Source organism: Apostichopus japonicus, chromosome 9 (genome assembly GCF_037975245.1).
Source record: "Apostichopus japonicus isolate 1M-3 chromosome 9, ASM3797524v1, whole genome shotgun sequence".
Lineage (NCBI taxonomy): Eukaryota > Metazoa > Echinodermata > Holothuroidea > Aspidochirotida > Stichopodidae > Apostichopus > Apostichopus japonicus.
Genome location: NC_092569.1, coordinates 30,941,107 through 30,962,011, shown reverse-complemented (window position 1 = coordinate 30,962,011; position 20,905 = coordinate 30,941,107). Strand labels below are relative to the sequence as shown.

At 33.1% G+C, this 20,905-nt stretch overlaps 1 protein-coding gene across 1 annotated transcript; it reads left to right on the top strand.

Annotated features, from left to right (window-relative positions):
• The first annotated feature begins 1,322 nt into the window (after positions 1-1,322).
• On the top strand, positions 1,323-14,683 carry LOC139973405 (uncharacterized). Its single transcript, XM_071980059.1, has 8 exons — positions 1,323-1,449; positions 8,858-8,888; positions 9,791-9,963; positions 10,366-10,630; positions 10,990-11,198; positions 11,560-11,859; positions 12,112-12,379; positions 13,741-14,683. Exons 1-8 carry the CDS (start codon positions 1,378-1,380, stop codon positions 14,229-14,231), a joined length of 1,809 nt encoding a protein of 602 aa, XP_071836160.1. The 5' UTR covers positions 1,323-1,377; the 3' UTR covers positions 14,232-14,683.
• The last annotated feature ends 6,222 nt before the right edge of the window (positions 14,684-20,905 follow it).

The window sequence follows — 20,905 nt, the reverse complement described above, 5'->3', positions numbered from 1 at the left end:
TGCTTGTGTAAAGTTAAAGCATATAAGGTACTTTGAAATCATAATAAATATTATGGTGTTCATTCAAATTGCGTATGGAATGGGTAGTCCCTGGTCATGATCATTTATAAAGTGAATCGAATCTTTTGAAAAGTTTACTGCATGAGTGATATTGTAACAAATAATGGACTGATATGTGGAAAACCATCCGACACATCTAGCTAGTACGGTAACTAATGGTACCACCTGTAACACATGTTACCGTGTTACGAACACAACGTATAAATTACTGATGCACGGCTGTGGGACATGAACAGTAGTAACATGTGTCACAGGTGGCACCAGTAGCAACTGTACTAGCTATGTGTTTGAAGTTAAGTAGGTACTGTACCGTTGCTTCCAGTTCAAAACTCTCTTTAAATAACGTCAAATCGTCAAACCGAGAACGACGAAAGGCCATGTTCCGGTATACCCATAGGCCTACCTATAGCATAAAACGACTAGATATTACTTCATTTTAGAATCGCGTATCAAATGGCTGGCACAGGAACTACTCTTATGTCCAACAACCGTGTATCAATCAGTTATGACTACTTTGTGTTTAAACATATTTTACAGGATATGAACAGTACTAACTGTACAAGCCATGAATATCGGGTGGAAAAACAAGATTGTTGTTGTAACCAAATTATTGTTAATTATAATATAATTACTCTCTTCAATGATAGGCCAGCCTAACTTACTATTCCTGTGATTCGTCTAATATTCGAAAGGTGCAGTTTGATATTGATATGTCACGATTCCAAGCGATTTGTGTTAAAGTATTTTAATACGTTGTGGGAGTCATTTGAATACTTGATGTCCCATGTCAACAGAAATGTTAAAACGACGAACAAACACAGTTTTTAGTGCTTATCATTAACTTTCCATATTCGACTTATTCTGTATTTAACTCGTAAATATTTGGCAAACCCAAGACAATAAGAGTATAGTCATATAATTCAGAAATGGTTCAAAATACAGATAAGTTTTCATTTATTGTGTGAGATGTACACAGTCATTCTTATCATTTATTTGTGCTTGCGTTGCGAGTTCTTCCATTCTAACTAACAATTCGAGATAAAAGAGTTTCTAAGTAAAATATAATCTAGCACATGTTTATCCTGTAATAATAATGCCAGTTACATAATATAACAGATGCCGATATTGGACACACAAGATAGCATAACATAGATTGTGTGACCAGCTGTAAAATTACATGGTTTTAATAGACATCCGTACGTATGAAGGTCTTTCCTTGGGTAACGATTTCACCTTCATTACTTCTCTAACTGTCTCAGAAGGTCAGCAAGTCTCTCCTTTATTTCGTGCAAATTCATCTTTGTATATTTTGGATCGATGGCAGAACTTCGAAGAAAATATATTTTCGTCTTTGCTGTGTTGCTACTTTTAAACTTCAATGGTTTTCGGGTAAGTCTCTAAAACATTAATTTAATCAAATTAATTTCTTCAAAATAAAATTGCATGATATTTTTTTACTTGTTTATTTTCTTTCACTAATTGACAATGTGTCAGTATTTCATTTACTTAAGCTTCAAAATAGACCTGTACGTGTTGTCTTTATATAAAATAAAACAACTGTCTACCTGCGCTGACTTGTTACCACGAGTATTTGTAGAGAATATTACGATTGTTGAGCTATCGGCTTCATTCAACGGTAACTTTTTTGAAACTTAGATATTTTTTACAAATGTTGTGCGTTATTTTTTTTAATAGCCCCTTATTCGTACGGTCCATTCTGTCCCATTTTGTTGATACCCAATTAGGAATTACATCATTGAGGTTTTGAGAATGAAACAAACACGTACTAGAAAATCTACAACAGACATTTTACTAAGCAGAACATCTACATTGTACATATCATTTGCAGAGGCTAAACTATTTACAATCAACACGAATCTGTTTGGAGGAGAACTTTGAAACACCTGAAAGAATACAAAATACATACACATATTGAAATGTCTAAATATCATAACTTAAATATATCCAAATTCACACAATTCTGTTTCAAATACAACATGTTTCGCCTCCATCTTGAGTGCAAAGCCTAAAAGTTTTTTTGTAACGAGAGCTTATGGGTTTCGAAACCCTACATATGAGTAAATATCTTTTAACCTATTCTAAGGAAAAAAAAAACGTTATGATTTACTTGTGAACTAATCATTTGTTTATCAAAGAAAATATCGGATGGAATTTAAAATGCGAATGTATAAAACAAGTAACAATATCAAAAAACAACGAAGTTATGTCTTCACGATGACAATTTGTACCGTCAATTCATAAAACTATTCATATTTTCCAAATACGATTTTATTGGTTTTTATTTAACTATTTGTTGATTTTTCAAAACAACAAATATGCATACGAAAATGATAACTGAACTTTTGAATACGTTTAATATCCAATTTGCTATATTTAAAACGTTATACTGATATGATCAATCTGTTGGATGTAATGTTTGAAAGAAGCATAATTCCTAATACAAAGTCGTATAATTTGTCAACATAAATATTGATGGGTTTTTTCGTGTACATAAGAATGGTAGCTTTACGCAATAGAGCTGAATTTTTTTTATTACCCTTTTTTAAGGCGAACTAAGAAAACCTCAGTATTGTAACAGTTTATGTGTGCAATATTTAACAATCAATTTTAAACTACAAAAACAGCAATAGATCAATTCAACATTAGAGCATTACAAGTATTAGAGCTATTATTTTAGCCTTTGAAGAAGATCCTGCTAGGATTGAAACGTCAGGCCAACTTACTTTTACACATTCTATTACACAGGCTCTCTAGTGGATAAGCAGTTTGCTAACAGTCTTATTTTACTTTGATTTAGCAGTTTCAAATTGGCTTTCACAAAAGTGTTAATATGTTTTGCATGACAATATATACCTGACAACAACTTGGAAATTTGCTCGCTGGGCAGGTATCTGTAAAACATAACACAATAAACGCATTAATGTAACACGCTCTTCAATACAGGCACATACGTACGAATATCTATTCACCAGTTTATCATGCAAATACAAGAGTAAACAGAATGTATCTTAAAATGATCAACGATTATTTGTCAAACTTCCCCAAAACACCTTATATTTGATACAGGTAATTTGGCAACCGATATTTGAAAGCCAAATAACACCATTTTATACTAGCATAATACTGAAAATTCGTCTTCAATATTTTTATCTACAAAAAGTTTATCTTAATAATTGTGTATGTTGTCTGGAAACTTTATTTTACATGAGCAAGCAATGTCAATCTTAATATTCCTTCTTAAAATGTATTAACCACTAAATTGCAATCGTTCCTGTTACGATTGTGCGGATTAAGGTAACACTGTTTGTTCCCAATGTCTTGTTTTCCCTCTGGCGGTCATAGCTGCGTATTACACATGCATTTGTTAATAATATAATTGATTCGTCCATGTGCGTTTTTCATATGGATGATTTTGACGCAAATAATAATCATCAACTAACTTTAGATATTCTAGTTGTCAACATTTTTGTAAGAAGTTTGCACGAAACCCCGCTTTAAAACTAAAAATAAAGTACGAAAATTATAACCTTAACGTTATGAAAAGTGAAAAGAAATTAAGAATAAAGTATAATGAAAAAAGTCAATGTGAAACGTTGTTAATTTTGAAATTTTGCCTTAAAAATCAGGAAGATCGTCTACTAACCCACAATAATAAGTAAAAATCATGCTAAGATGTTTTTATTGAAATTGTACCAAACCATTGTAATAAAAAGGAGAATAATAAAACAGACTTGTTTATTATTATTACTCAATCATCCCAGAGAGAACAATAAATAAATGCGTATGCCTTCTCGCTGTGCGTTTCCGTTGTAAAGTTCCTGATTCTGTTTTTTTATATTTCAACAAAACTGTAGAAATATTATAATTATGATTAAGAGCTTTTTTGCGACGTTGTCGACAAGACAGGCTTTTATCCATCATTTCCTCGTTTCTTCATTGCAAAGTCAATCATTTAAAAATATTGAAAATGTTACCATACAACACGTGATCACGTAGACATGAACGGCTATTATTCAAAATCGTGTTTTTGAGGGAATCTAGATGATGTTGATTGTCAAGAATTTTCAAAATAGATATAACTTTACTGTATCATATTTGAAATTTGATGTGTTAGTTGAACATTTACCTATCATTTCATTTAAAGTTAACATATATCGTTTACTTAGGCACTTATATATTTTCATAACTACTCTGGCAAAAATATCCTTTTGATTGCGAATTTTTGCACGACTGGTATATCATTAGCTTCTTTCTCCCAACATACTTAATTGACGAATTATCGGAAAATCTCATCACCTGTAAACCATGTAAGAGTTGTCGTGAACCAATGCACAAATAAAATACTGACTAATTCTAATATGTTATATTCAATAGGATAAATGTGATGTCTTACTGAATTGGACGGATCGTGCATTTCATGCAATATATCTGAATTATTTCCTCCTTCAAAGTAGTATCTTACTTTCTTTCATACAAAGCGTACAGGCGTCAAATGACACTTCCTTTTATGTGTCGTTATGATATTATGTGTTATCCTTGACTTAGGATACGCCAACCATAGGTAAAAAAAATATTCATGCACGTTTTGTTATGAACAAGGATGTGTTTTCATGGGAGCTGGATTCACGGGGATGTTGTGGGGCTTTCAAGAATGGCGTTCTGTCTTTAATAGATACAGTAAACGTGAAGTTGCCGAAAGAGTATCCGTTTTTGCTAATGTAGACAAAGGGTAATCAAAACAGTTTTCGTTATGGATACGCTAACTTGTCTTCTGCTATACATGAGGTTATTTTGATTGAGCGTGAATCGTCTTACATGTGTTAGGCTTTGCCCAAATATTTTCTACTCCGATCTTAAACTTGTTTTGTTTTATTCATAAAAATATAAACTATTACTTTAACAACGTTTTTGTAGGTTACAGATAACTCTTCATAATGTGTGTACATTGAAAGCCTTAGTTATTGCATACGTTCTGAGTACAATATTTCTAAAAAGATCGACATATTTTCTATGAGCAAAAAAAAGTTGTCGCAAAAAGTTGTAGCTTTCAGGCGAACGAATGTTGACAATTAGCGTCAGTTGCTAGGGCGTAAACCGTATACGTGTTTTGTGATGTTGAAGACAAACAAAATATATTGTGCTGTTGATGCTTGTCCAAGTCAATCAAGTGGCTTGTACGTATCGAAACAAACAATACTCTTCTTCACAACGGATGAATTTTCAATTTTGGTTGGTTGCTCTTTTTTTGGACATATTTTCAAAACTTGGCTATTTTCAAGCATTTGAGGGTGAATTGCACGTTGTCCCAGTGTATAAGTACCTCATTAGCATAATATATCCACTTTCCCGATATAGATAATTGCACTTAGGTTACCCTACGAACACCACTAGGAGATCAAAAATTTACGGATCATGAATTTTCTTCATTTCTTTTCAAGAAGCTCAGAATAAAGTGTCTCATTGTAAAAATAGAATACAATTTGATGAATATTGTAACTAGAATACGTTTGCAAATAGTTCGAGATTTCTGCAATTATTTCATTTTTTTACTTAAATTTCCAAACAAAAAACGTTGAATTCTTGAATTGCATCATTTCTGCTTAATAGAGACCTTTTCATTTTTGGTAATAGGTTACGGAAGTGTATGAGGGACACGAACACATTGCAAAACGTCATAAATCTTAAAATTACCGTTTTTAAGAGATGTTCGTAGTAAGCGAAAAAGAAAAAAAAAAGTGAAAAATACCGCTTTTGGTAAATAATATGCAACCTGGCAGCGTTCCAAACAACCTTGGCGATCTTCAAGGTTTTTATATTGATAAAAGCCTAATGATATCAACTATTTTTTTTTATATTTCACAACACATCTGCAACTAACAACATTCATTACTGCAAAAAAAAAAATATATCATGCGAAAAATGTACAGTCGGATACATGTTTTTTTTTAAGGACGTGGGTAAGGTTTCAATTTGTTTATAATCCATAGATAATGCTGATGTTTGTACTTTTAATTTTCTTTCAATAATATATTGTAGGTTTTTTTTCTCGCTTTCTCAGATAACATGTCATTCACATTTCGATTAGCATAATGCACAGGGAATTATTACTTTCATCTGCTTATCGTAGTTATGATCGCTTTATTAAGTTAGTGTATGGTGACTTACGATTGTTTTATGTATAGTAATGATAAATAAGAAGTATTAGAAGACATGCAAACATACATATAATCATATTTTCAAACAATTAAAGCAATTCAATAAAACCTACTTTTAATATCAGCTATGCTAATGAACAGTAAAATCAATGTTAAAGAAATATTAAGATTGCGAATTTTTGCACGACTGGTATATCATTAGCTTCTTTCTCCCAACATACTTAATTGACGAATTATCGGAAAATCTCATCACCTGTAAACCATGTAAGAGTTGTCGTGAACCAATGCACAAATAAAATACTGACTAATTCTAATATGTTATATTCAATAGGATAAATGTGATGTCTTACTGAATTGGACGGATCGTGCATTTCATGCAATATATCTGAATTATTTCCTCCTTCAAAGTAGTATCTTACTTTCTTTCATACAAAGCGTACAGGCGTCAAATGACACTTCCTTTTATGTGTCGTTATGATATTATGTGTTATCCTTGACTTAGGATACGCCAACCATAGGTAAAAAAAAATATTCATGCACGTTTTGTTATGAACAAGGATGTGTTTTCATGGGAGCTGGATTCACGGGGATGTTGTGGGGCTTTCAAGAATGGCGTTCTGTCTTTAATAGATACAGTAAACGTGAAGTTGCCGAAAGAGTATCCGTTTTTGCTAATGTAGACAAAGGGTAATCAAAACAGTTTTCGTTATGGATACGCTAACTTGTCTTCTGCTATACATGAGGTTATTTTGATTGAGCGTGAATCGTCTTACATGTGTTAGGCTTTGCCCAAATATTTTCTACTCCGATCTTAAACTTGTTTTGTTTTATTCATAAAAATATAAACTATTACTTTAACAACGTTTTTGTAGGTTACAGATAACTCTTCATAATGTGTGTACATTGAAAGCCTTAGTTATTGCATACGTTCTGAGTACAATATTTCTAAAAAGATCGACATATTTTCTATGAGCAAAAAAAAGTTGTCGCAAAAAGTTGTAGCAGTTGTAGCTTTCAGGCGAACGAATGTTGACAATTAGCGTCAGTTGCTAGGGCGTAAACCGTATACGTGTTTTGTGATGTTGAAGACAAACAAAATATATTGTGCTGTTGATGCTTGTCCAAGTCAATCAAGTGGCTTGTACGTATCGAAACAAACAATACTCTTCTTCACAACGGATGAATTTTCAATTTTGGTTGGTTGCTCTTTTTTTGGACATATTTTCAAAACTTGGCTATTTTCAAGCATTTGAGGGTGAATTGCACGTTGTCCCAGTGTATAAGTACCTCATTAGCATAATATATCCACTTTCCCGATATAGATAATTGCACTTAGGTTACCCTACGAACACCACTAGGAGATCAAAAATTTACGGATCATGAATTTTCTTCATTTCTTTTCAAGAAGCTCAGAATAAAGTGTCTCATTGTAAAAATAGAATACAATTTGATGAATATTGTAACTAGAATACGTTTGCAAATAGTTCGAGATTTCTGCAATTATTTCATTTTTTTACTTAAATTTCCAAACAAAAAACGTTGAATTCTTGAATTGCATCATTTCTGCTTAATAGAGACCTTTTCATTTTTGGTAATAGGTTACGGAAGTGTATGAGGGACACGAACACATTGCAAAACGTCATAAATCTTAAAATTACCGTTTTTAAGAGATGTTCGTAGTAAGCGAAAAAGAAAAAAAAAAGTGAAAAATACCGCTTTTGGTAAATAATATGCAACCTGGCAGCGTTCCAAACAACCTTGGCGATCTTCAAGGTTTTTATATTGATAAAAGCCTAATGATATCAACTATTTTTTTTTATATTTCACAACACATCTGCAACTAACAACATTCATTACTGCAAAAAAAAAAATATATCATGCGAAAAATGTACAGTCGGATACATGTTTTTTTTTAAGGACGTGGGTAAGGTTTCAATTTGTTTATAATCCATAGATAATGCTGATGTTTGTACTTTTAATTTTCTTTCAATAATATATTGTAGGTTTTTTTTCTCGCTTTCTCAGATAACATGTCATTCACATTTCGATTAGCATAATGCACAGGGAATTATTACTTTCATCTGCTTATCGTAGTTATGATCGCTTTATTAAGTTAGTGTATGGTGACTTACGATTGTTTTATGTATAGTAATGATAAATAAGAAGTATTAGAAGGCATGCAAACATACATATAATCATATTTTCAAACAATTAAAGCAATTCAATAAAACCTACTTTTAATATCAGCTATGCTAATAAACAGTAAAATCAATGTTAAAGAAATATTAAGATTGCGAAACATAATATTACTGCTTAGATTTTGGAATGTGAAATTTTCTTTCCGTTCTAATCATCTTTTTCTATAATAATTGACAAGTTGGAAATAGTTCATTTATTTGAATCAAAAGCGAAATCAGCTGTTATTTTAATAGGCTATACAATTCTGTTTTGTGTATTTAAACTTAAAATGATAGTATCTGTTATAATTAAGGTGTAATAGATAGGCGTATGTCCTGTTTTTTGTGATATATTGACCTTCGTACAACCTTCTTAACTCGATATTGTTTCTTTAGAATGTACTTTGCTTAATCGTACATTTCCTTTATATTTTGTTACATCAGATATCGTCAAGCACAAGAGTCAACAATTCAAGTAAGTTTTCGTTCTGTAATGGTAACGGTTAATATAAACTACCGAAAACTAACCAATTAACATAAATTTGTTATCTAAATCATAATTCGGAAAAGTTTAATATAGAAAGGAACCATCTAGATGTACTTCATATGTTGTACATTCTCCTATTTCAATTTGTAAGATAAATAATAATTTACAATTCTCAATAATTTCCTTGTACTGTGTACTGAAGTAGTTTTAGCGCTGATTGGGGTATATTGTAGATACTCCGCGATAGTTAAACTGAAAGAAATACAAGTCATTAGTCAATTTTATTTCAAGCGATAAAAAATAGTTCTGATTATATTCATTCATATTAGTTAGTAATTTGTTCAAAGTAAGTTGACCTGACGTTTCGATCCTAGCAGGATCTTCTTCAGAGGCTAAAAGGAGAATCACAGTAACAGAAGGGACAAAACACGCACTTTGTTTAAACTTTGTATACTGTAGGCTCGTTCAATAATTTGGCACTTTCAAATCTCCGGTCAGTGCTGATGAACGTTAGATTGTTGTAAGGTGAATATAGGGCCAAATCATACCCTCATGTCGAGGATTAGCCATTAATAATCCATTACTAATCATGTTTGCTTCTGTGACCATGTCGCAACAGATTCACGGTAGATCTTTGCGTTAGATTCTCATTTCAAATAAAATATACTTGCTCATATTAGCCTCCATGAAAACTAGCCGAAAAAGATTGAATGCATTTTCTTATGGTTCATATTAGTGACCACGTCAGGTTTACCGTGTAGTTCCAACAAAACTATTGCGATGTAGCCCTATATAATATTTTTCTTTAAATAATTCTTTACATATGGAACTGTATCTACAACAGTTTTACGATTTGTTCTCCTCTTCTTCATACATTATCGTGGTGCTAGACTTGCAGTATTTTCTATTCCAAACTCCGGAGTATCCAAGGGATTGTCATGAAGTACTTAACCAATGCTCTTCTACCAACGCCAAATCCGGTGTGTACCTGATTAAACCTGACCAGTATCCGGAACCATTTCAGACAAATTGTGATCACAACACTACATCTGGAGGTTGGACAGTAAGTAATATATTTCAAGAAATGAACACTTACAATCACAGAGATTACTCTCCAAGACTAACTTTGTAGGACACATTCAAATTTTCAGTCCATTTTAGTTGTACAGTGTGTCGGATAATACCTTGTACGATGTATGAATATTTGAAGCCTAATATCGGAAACAAAACTACCCAGAGTAATTACATTAAAATTGTAAACGATTTTAAAAATAAAAAAAATCTCTGCACAACTAGGCTAGTGATCTAGATATGTATTATGATAAGATATAACGCAACATCACAAATGTGTTCTATCCAATTCGTATTAATTTAGGCGAGCCGCAAATTTTAGCTATAAGGTTAAGATCATAAGTTAATGAAATTTATCCGTTAGTTGTCTACCTATTTTTTGTTTATTATTCAGGTCATACAACGACGTGTTGATGGATCCATCGGTTTTAATCGAACCTGGGATGAATACAAACACGGAATTGGTTTCTTAGACAGTGAATTTCTAATTGGTAATGAAAAGCTAGCTCATTTGATAAACCAAAAGAGGTACCAGCTGCGCATCGAGCTAGAGAATTATGCAGGCCAGTCATATTCCTTGACATACGACAACTTTCGCATTGCCGATGAATGGGGGGATTATTCTATAACAAGTCTTGGGGGTGTCGAAGGAATAACAGGTAAGACTTGTTCTAAATTATTTTCTCCATATGTTTGTAGTCAAAACGGAAATTAAAAATGCTTACAAAAAGTTTAAATGGAGGAAATGATTATCATACACAACTATATTGATTGATTCCCATAGTCGAATACTTGATAATGTAATATTATTTTTAATGTGTGACATAAATGAGTATACGTTGAATGAGCCTTAACAATACAAAATCCGGCTTACATTTGATCATATTTTAACAATCAGCAAATGTTCGGAGCGCCCAGAGCATTACAATGGTAACACGATTCGCTAAAAAATTAATGTCATAACAGTGAGCTAACACTTCAAGCTAAGATTAACTTGTTGTGGTTACAACTTCCCCAGATTTACCCATCACCTGGTGCTCATCCAACAAGGATAATTATGATAATACATGTGAAAGAACTTGTGAGAATCCAACTGATTGTGTCATGCCGGATCCAGTGGATCCAGAGAGATGTCTTTGTACAGAAAACCACATGGTTCTTGGAGATAGCTGCATACCTAAAGAGCAATGTGGCTGTTACGTCCAAGAGGACAGCGTCGTATTAGCAGTAAGTTTATTTGATGCCGTTCACAAGTCTTAATATATAACATCAAAAATACGCTATCAATACGCTTCAATTGATTGACCTTACTTTTTATTTGATCTGTTATTAATTTTCATGAATATTGATGATATTAATTTTCACTTCCATTTCGGTTTTACGTGTTCTTGCAAAAGTCTTCTAATTGAGACCTAGCAAAATACAAGGCATCCAGAGCAATTACACCCAGAAGGATACATTTAAAACGCTCACGACCATTTAGTATTAGAAATTCAGTTTTACTCAAAGAGCGTTACCAAGCGTTGTACTAAATGAACATTGATTTTATTTTCACTGGAATATGTCGTTTTACGTTTATCTTTTCCAGGAAGGTGGATCATACATTAATTCTGATTGTTCCTTACGCATAACTTGCAACAGTAACGTACTCACAAGTGAGAGTTACAGTTGTAGCGCAGACGCAACCTGCGAGGAGAGGAATGATGTCCGTAGATGTTACTGTAACGAATGGTTTGAAGGCGATGGTCTTACATGTACCCGCAGTGGACCGAGAGATTGTTCTGATCTGTACGCAGCAAACAGAACAAATAACGGAGCATATACCATTTATCCCGCTGAAAGCTCTGGTTTTGAAGTATATTGTGAAATGTCTAGTGGTGGTTGGACAGTAAGTTTTAACTATTGAAAAAACAGAATTTTACCATGTTAAATTTTAATTTTCTCATATAACATGACCTCTCTCACTAACATTTTAATTAAATAATTCAATTATTTGATTAAATTGATCCATCTTCCTATCGCTTTAATCCAATCGGATATTGACCTTCACCAGTTAATTTCTCTAACTTACTGTAGTACAAATGAGATATTTCATATATTACTCACATCCAATCGATAAACTTTTTGATTCTCATTCTAGATTTTGCAACGACGTACAAGTAGCTCCGTCAATTTTTATCGAAACTGGAATGAGTACAAACACGGGTTTGGAATTCCCACAGGAGACCACTGGATTGGCAACGACAAAATATACAGTTTGACACAACAAACAGACATAAACTACCAACTTCTAATAGAAAAGACAAACAGGGAAGGATCAACATACCACAGCCGTTATTCATCTTTCAGTATCAGTAACGAGAGAGATAAATACCAACTGTCATTGGGTGGCTACAGTGGAAATGCTGGTATGTATTTTGCTAAATGTCAATCATACGCAGTCAATCATATGCAATCATACGCAATCACAAATGTCAATCATACGCATACGTAATCACACGCAGTTATTACATAATATTCTTATAACATAACTACCTGTAGTCGTAATCACAGTCTTTGATTTGTACTCGTACATATGCTCAAGTCATGTTATAAATCTAGTGTTTGTACTAATGTAGAATTGTATTAGACGTCGAGCTTAGATTCCCGTGCGCATTGCTCATTACACGTTGTTTTGCACTTTAGCACGTGTTGGTGAAAGTATATATGGTTTTAATATCATAATATATTATATCAACCACTCTTATATAGTTAGTAGCGTCTGCTTGCTCGCAAATTTCACCCAGACCTTGTCGAGCTTAAAACGTAAAGGAATAATAACCAGTCTAGAAAACTAATGATTGCTGCATCTTTTCAGCTTACTTTGTGATTGAAATATGTTATTAAAGTGTAAATTCAATTATTGTTTTTTAAGAACGACTTTATCATTTCCAAACAAAGAAAATTAAGCCTCATTTGACCATGCAATATTTGTTCATTACATTGATTGAGAGGCAAATGATATTGCAATAATAACATCAAAAGTATCCAAATAATTCGGACAGTTTTTTTAAAGAGATCATTCGAGACGAATTGTATGTGTTACATTCTTAAAGAGCATTACTAGCCGTATTTCTTATCGTTAGAAATGTATAATCATATTGTAAACTATTAGTTTGTTGATATCAAATGGAAGAAATCTGTCAGTATGGAAGTTAAAACGTTATCACGAGAAATTATGATGCCATGAATGATACAACCAAACACTTTATTACCTTCCCTGTTATTTGAGCGCCTAGCATATATTGAACAGTCAACACTATATATTTTACAAAATGCTAAAAGTTAATCGTCAAAAAAAGGCACCGATTACATTTCTGCTAATCTGTCACTCACTACTATATTATTAATTAATATTTGTCAAAGGAAACGAAACAATGATATAAATACAATACTGACATTGAGAAAAATATTGTTATAATTAACGATGTTCTCAAATGAGGTCCCAGACGAATTTACAGAATTGGAATCGTTCCAATAAAAATTCGCAAACTTGACTCCTTTGTTCAATATTGTAAACTCCCTTACGATAATTTAGCACTCGTATATGAAACCACAAAAATATAACGTAAGCCCAACTTAAACGAACAAAATAACAAACGCAATTATAACCTACAACTATAGCAAACGAACCTAAAGTGACTTAATAGTGTCCAGTATATATAAAAGGAAAAAACTTCGTATTTTACAAGAAAATACCTTCATTCATTATTTGCTAATTTCCTTCCAGGTAACAATGCTATGGGAGCAAATTCAGGGTATCGATTTAGTACGCACGATCAAGACAACGATGGATCGAGTACCTTCGACTGTGCAGAAAAACACCAAGGCGGCTGGTGGTATGCATACGATAGAAGCACGGGCTCTTCCAACCACTGCTACTCGTTCAGCAATCGCGTAGCTACAGGTGGATACGAGTACTCTGACTGTTATGGTTATTATTTTCAATATTATTGTCTGCATAATTATTGCTTTTGTCATGAATACGACTATCGCCGTGAACATAAATGCACAAATTGTGATAGCTGTAGTGGTAGTTACCCTTATAAATGCTGCCGAAACAAAAACCAGGTCTATGCGACAACTTTCTATTCATGTGGCTACTCCAATCTGAATGGTGACTACTCGTACAACGATAACCGCGGTATCTTCTGGACGAATGTTCAGGGTTCTGATTGCGGTATAACAGCAACAACAATGAAAATACGGCCAAGTCAATGATCAAAGTAGTGGATTTGAAGTCTTCAAGGTTACAAGGACAGGAAACGGTTGGCGATATAATAGCATGTATTAAACAAGGAAGTACATATCGAAGCTAGTGGAAGTTTGCATATTTAAAGGATGGAAGTGAAGGAAAGAGACACTAGTTAGCCAAAGCAATACTATGTAATGGGTCAAACTATCAAACGACGGTAAAATAATTTAAGAGGGGTACAACAATCACAGGAAACTCGATGGCATTCGATAATTTGTCCAGAGTTTTCAAAAATGGTATTGAATTCGATTTTTCTTAAATGTTATTAGTATTGATGTCACTGAGAATACTAAGAAGTGATGCAAATAAAATATATTAAAAAAATACATCAGTATACTGACCAGTAATATTCCTTTCCAAAAGTTGCGATTATATTGAATAAACACAAGTGACAATGTTATGACATCGTCTAACTATGAACGTTATCTTATACGTTTCGATTTACTTTCTGGGTTGTTTATGTAATATGTTTGAGAGAACAGTTCTACTGCCAGAGTAAAGCGCACTAGTTTATGCAGAAAGAACACAACCAACCGAAATCACCAGAATATGTGCCCTCTTATTCATGAATCAATATCCTTATATTGACACAATTAGATGATACATTTGCTTTCGATAATGAAAGAAGCGTTTATATGCACACGAAGTTGATCATATATAACTAGGGTTCTGGGAGACTCCTTTAATAAGATATTTGCCAAAGGTATGTATTCAACGAGACTCACTCACTTTCCAGTAATCTGCATATCTTTCTTTCTCACTCATCTCCTTGCAAGAATATGATGTAGTATTTATTCATTTGGTCATCTGCTTGATTGTCCCGACTATAGAAACTATCGTTCTCCGAAATTCCTAGTAGATGCGATAACCACCTGATCATCCCCACCAACCCCAGCACGTATTTAAAGCGTATTGCTGTGTTTGAAATATAACAAATATGAGTGATATTCCGACATGAATCCCTCTGAGACTTACAAATTCAAAGGAAAGTGTCATTTTCAAGAATTTTACAGAAATGGGAGGGCACAGGTGGGTGGGGGGGGGGGGTGGTATGGGAGGACAGTGGCCTTTGTATTCCGACTCCACATCCCTGGTATTCAACAACAGATAATATAGTTTTGTTGATTATTCAAAGAACTTGCGATTTTTTCTTCAAGATCTCAACAATGACAAACACCTTAATTTCAAAGTGACAACAAGTACACTATGTTTAATCGAAAGTGGTCCTTTGTCGGCTTTTTGTCATCCTTAGATCCTTAGTTTTCTATCACATTACTGGAAATAGATTGTCGCACCATTTGTGACCCTGCCGATATTTCGTAAAGAGGGCAAACCCACAAGCCAGACGGGAAGAGTAATATAAGAACACATGGAAATATCTAAATTACCTTGATATCGAAATGATATAACGAATGGATAAATGTAAAACTGGCAGAACATTTTGGTCACTGAAGTTTTGTTATCGCTTACAAACCTTGGAAGTTCCCTCTTCTTTCATTTTCCTGACTACATATCAAGTATTTTTTTTTTTTTTAGTAAGTAATTTCTATATTGCAAGCATGGGAGTAAAACTTGAGATAAAATAAATAAAAAAAATCAAAAAAATATAAGAAGCAATTGTTAGAAAACATCAAATAAGCAAAGTTGAAAGAGTAGAAAGATTATAACAAAGGCCCTAATGCCTATATTTTTCACTGACAGCAACCCATCCGCTCTGTTCAGCACATACACCAGTGACAATATGACTCGGATATTTCTGCAATACTATAGCTTTGTGTTCATTTAAGGATGCCAATTACTACAACGAAAAGAACATGATATTTAAAATAATCTTTGGTTGCCTTTCCCTTAATATGTGCAAGCAATATCCAATAACCAAGAACAACTATTTTAAATGAAGAAAGAGATCAATAAACTGACGTATTATCCTCATCTATACCGTCAGCTAATTGTTGGTTCGTATTGACAGAATCGTTAACATTTCACAAATATTTGGTAATGTACAAGTATAATGCTTCGGTATTAATTCAACTTCAAATCGGCTGAAATATAGAGAGAAAGACTGTGGATGCAACGCCTTCGCACCATTCAACTTCATGGACCTAACATTCTTTTTAAACGTAGACGGTGACCAGATAACTTGGAATCGCTACGTCTTTTCCTGTATTCGGGATTAAATAGTATGTTCAGTGACAAAGGCAATCAGATCAGTCGTAGTGACTACGCCAAAGGTTACCCGTTATATGCCTTTGATATGACACCTGACCTAGCTAGCTGAGGCCACTTTAATCTCCGTAAAATGGTAATGTGCGTCTTGAAATGCAATTTGAGCACGCCCTGACCAGAAGTGTGAGCGTGTTTGTATACGCTAAAGTTGACGTTGTGATAGTAGTGGTTAAACTCTTAACGTATTCATAGACAATCAACCCTCTTTTCTGGAACCGTCATCAATACAAAACAATTAAATAAAAGGAGAACCGGTAAGTAATCGTGTGGCAATTTTCGTTAGAGTTGAGCAAATATAATTTTATTTTACTCCTTTGGACGTCTTATTTCTGGCAGTTCATATTGCCAGAATCATTTTAATAAGAAGTGTGCGTGGTAAACAGGATTCAACTATTCGTAAGCTAAAATGACGGTAGCTCTCATGAGACGATTGCGTTTATTGTCCTTTTCATAGTTGAGACGTTTTTTTCTTTGATATTTAAGGTGATATTGGAAAACGGATTCATGTCTCTCAATAAATCCGTAGATACAAATATACGCCTGAGAGGATTGCGCATTGCTATGGAGAATACCAGCCAGCTGTTATAGAGCTGTTTTTGGCCCTCTCTAAGATCCTTTTGTTAATTGTCTACCGTCGGAATTGGAGACAAATTTTGACCCATCTTACAAAAATGTGATGATTTTATACCATATCACGACGTCCCATGGGAACGATCAACGCATGAATGATTGGTTTTCCAAAAGAAACTCATCAAAGAAAGATGATGTTAATAGAAAGATGATCATATGAAATATTTCCATGAGCTATATCACCATTTTTTTTTAAATGGCAAAGTAATATCACACATTACATTATGTTATTTAAAACCCTAGAGACAAAACCTAGGTCTCAAATTTGGCCAAACAGATGCATCCAGAACAAGTCAAATGTATGCAGGAAGAGTTTGCAGATGCTATCAAGGAACCATAAGGACATACCTATTCATTGACCTAACGCCTTATACGCCCAAGTGATCGAAGCAAAACAAAATATGATAGAACATAGACGAATAATTCTAAAACTTTCCTTTGTGAACTGAAGGGCCACCGTAGCACCAGCAACACGTCGCTTTAGAACCATGCACGTGAAATGGAATGTTTTTATCCAAATTTCCCCCCAAAAGGCGAAACGTTTCCTACTACACGAGGACACCAAATTAATTACCAGTTGATGTGAATGCGCTTCCAATGTGGTAAAAAGGGAATGTACCGTTACCTTGCGTCCAGAAAGACTAAACTGTCATGGTACAAGAAACATCTAAGGGATTTTTCCATCAAACGCCTATCCAATAAAAAGCGCAAGGATGTATTAATAAAGAGGGGATGTTTTTTTTTTATTTTGATATCAAATAGTAAATCCTACTCATCACTGTACAACATTATCAATATATGTACATAGGTGGCGTAAACGACACTCGAAAATGATAAGATCTTTTTTAACTTATATTTGATTTACAATAGACAATTTCACATGAATATTCATTTTATAGCTTAGTTTTCAACAACAATAATGGTTAGGAACTGCATAGGCTACTATGTAACCGAAATAAATACAAAGAAGAAGTGGGAGAAAAAGATGAAGAATACGAGAGAAAGTTAATAAATTTCCGACAACGAAGTATTATTAAATAAATTATTGCGTTAATATTGGTGAATTTATATGAAATATTGATAAACATATATTTAAAGCAATTAGAGGGGGCTCTTCCAATTAAACGTACTCATGTAGCCAAACTGTTAAGTGGATTATTTAGACTGATTTTTTTATTTAATATCATGATTTCCCCAGTAAATATATTTGTTGAATGGAACCATCTAGTCAATACCAAGTTTTTATTTTTACTCTTAACCCGTCAAAGGTGTTGATTTTCTTCAATAATTAACTTAAATGGTAGAGAGAACAAAACGTTAGTGCAGCGTGGTTTAAATTTATATGTTAACAGCCTAGGTTAAAAAAAAATAGAATAGTATATATAACACAAGAACATTGCATGTGTCTTGAAAGATGACCTTAGGTAGCTCTTTCGTCGTGATATTTTATAGTAAAAAAAATAAAATAAAATAAGTGTTGAATATGTTTCAAAAGCTATTGGGGTTTCTACGATATTCACCTTTAACATTTGATTATTCTAAAGCTATATTTGACGTTAATGCATTGTTTTAACAATCTAATAACTCAACCAAGTGTGTTTCTTTTTTAATAATTATTCAATTATCATGTTTTAAATGTGCGTTTTCTTTCTTGAAATAATATCACGTTTTAATTTGTAAACTTGTTTATAGGTAAATGAGTCTTTTTGGCGAAAATTGTCAAATTTCCTCTTTTCATTGTTGTATCGGAATTTTCATATTATCATAACATTTAATTAAGTGTAGGTTAAATAAAACGTAATTTGATCTACTATGCACTCATTCTTAGTTTAACTATTAATTGTATTTCAATAATACGCAACATTGAGGAACTATTATTTATGTCACACATAGACAAACGTAGCAAGCTGTTTTTTTTTTTTGGCGTTATTTTTTTCATGTATAACGTCAGAGGTTTTGTGCTATTAAGTCTAACAATTAAGTATATGAACAATAGTTATAATAGTCCTATCAAAATCAATTTGATTAGTTACACCAACATCTTATCATATATTTTATTTAAATAGGCCTATGTGACTATACGCTTTAACACTAATTCGAAAATTATATGTACGAAGTATGATATCGCTTTATTAAGTACTTATTGATTAACCTGCATTGGGTAGAAAAAAAACAAAAAAACACTGGTGACAAAATATGAGACCTGTCTGCAGCTTAGCGAAACAGCTATTTACTAAACTTACCACGATTAATTCGTATAAGAAATTAAAACTACTATTCCCACTCCCACGAACACGAACAAAGTAAAGTGATTATCTGGAAAATTATAACAAAATATACAATGTTCCAACAATGTAATCTAATTTTAAAAACGATCAAATAAAAATAAAGGATGTTGCTCACATATAGGTGAATAAATATGTTTAAATAATCGCTTATCAACTCCACAAATAATTATTTCATAGAGTATATGTTGTAAAGGTTGTCCATCGATCCATATACCCACCGGAATCGAACAGAGGGGTCTCTTCCATTATTTTTTGTTTAGAACTTTAACAGAACCATTTCCAATATTCCATATTCCTAATGTATCCCAATCCCGTTCATCACTGTACACTAATTTATTTTATATACAAAGGTGGCGTATACGACACTTGAAATCAAAACATCTTTATTCACATATATGTGATTGATAATTGACACATATACATGAATGTTGATTTTTATATCCTAGAATCGGTGAAAAATCGATATGTCCGATGACAGGAATCGCTAGCAGTATGGGACGCCGAATATTGTATTACCAAATTGCTACCAGATATTCAAAGTGGTGTTTGCTGTGTTAGAGGGTGGGACATAACACAAACATAAGCAGGTAGAAATATTCTAAACGTCTTTGGAATGGTATTTATTTGTATTGATCAATTTTTTTCAGTAACAAAAATGGTAAGGACTTGGTAAGGCTACTCTGTACAGTAAAAATTAACACACTTACACGGAATGGGAGAAAATGGTGAAGAACACGAGAGAAATTTTATAATATTCCGACAATGAGTTGTTATTGGCGAATATTCTTATATATTGCTAGAAATGTGTTTGAATAAGCGCATATCATTTATAAATATTTGTTGCCACTTTACCAGAACCACTTTCAACACCCCTTATCCCTCACTTATCATTGCACGAGAGAAAGTTTATTACAACGAATACAACGTTCCGACAATGTAATCTAATTGAATAAATCATTAAATAAATGTTGACGGATATTGCTTCAATAATGGTGGAAAAATATGATTGAATTGTCGCTTAGCATATTTCACAAATATATATTTCATAGAGTATATGATGAAAAGGTTCTCCCCGATCCATTTACCCCGGGAATCGAATAGAGGGGGCTCTTCCGGTCGACTTTGTTTTAGAACTTTAACAGAACCATTTCCAATATCCCATATTCCTAACGTATCTCAATCCCACTCATCACTGTACAACTTCATCAGTATATATGCAAAGTGGCGTATACGACACTTGAAATCAAAAGTTCTTTATTCACCTATATTTGACTGGTTATTGAAAATAAGCATGAACATTCATATTTATATTCCAGTACCGGTGAAAGTCGATGTGTAAGCAGTATGGGACGTCGAATATTTGATTACCAAATTGCTACCAGTAATTCAAAGTTATCTTTGTTGTGTTAGAAGGAAGGACACTTGCATAATCAGGTGCAAATATTCTAAACGTCTTTGAAATGGTATTTCTTTATATTGATCAAATAAGTTATCAG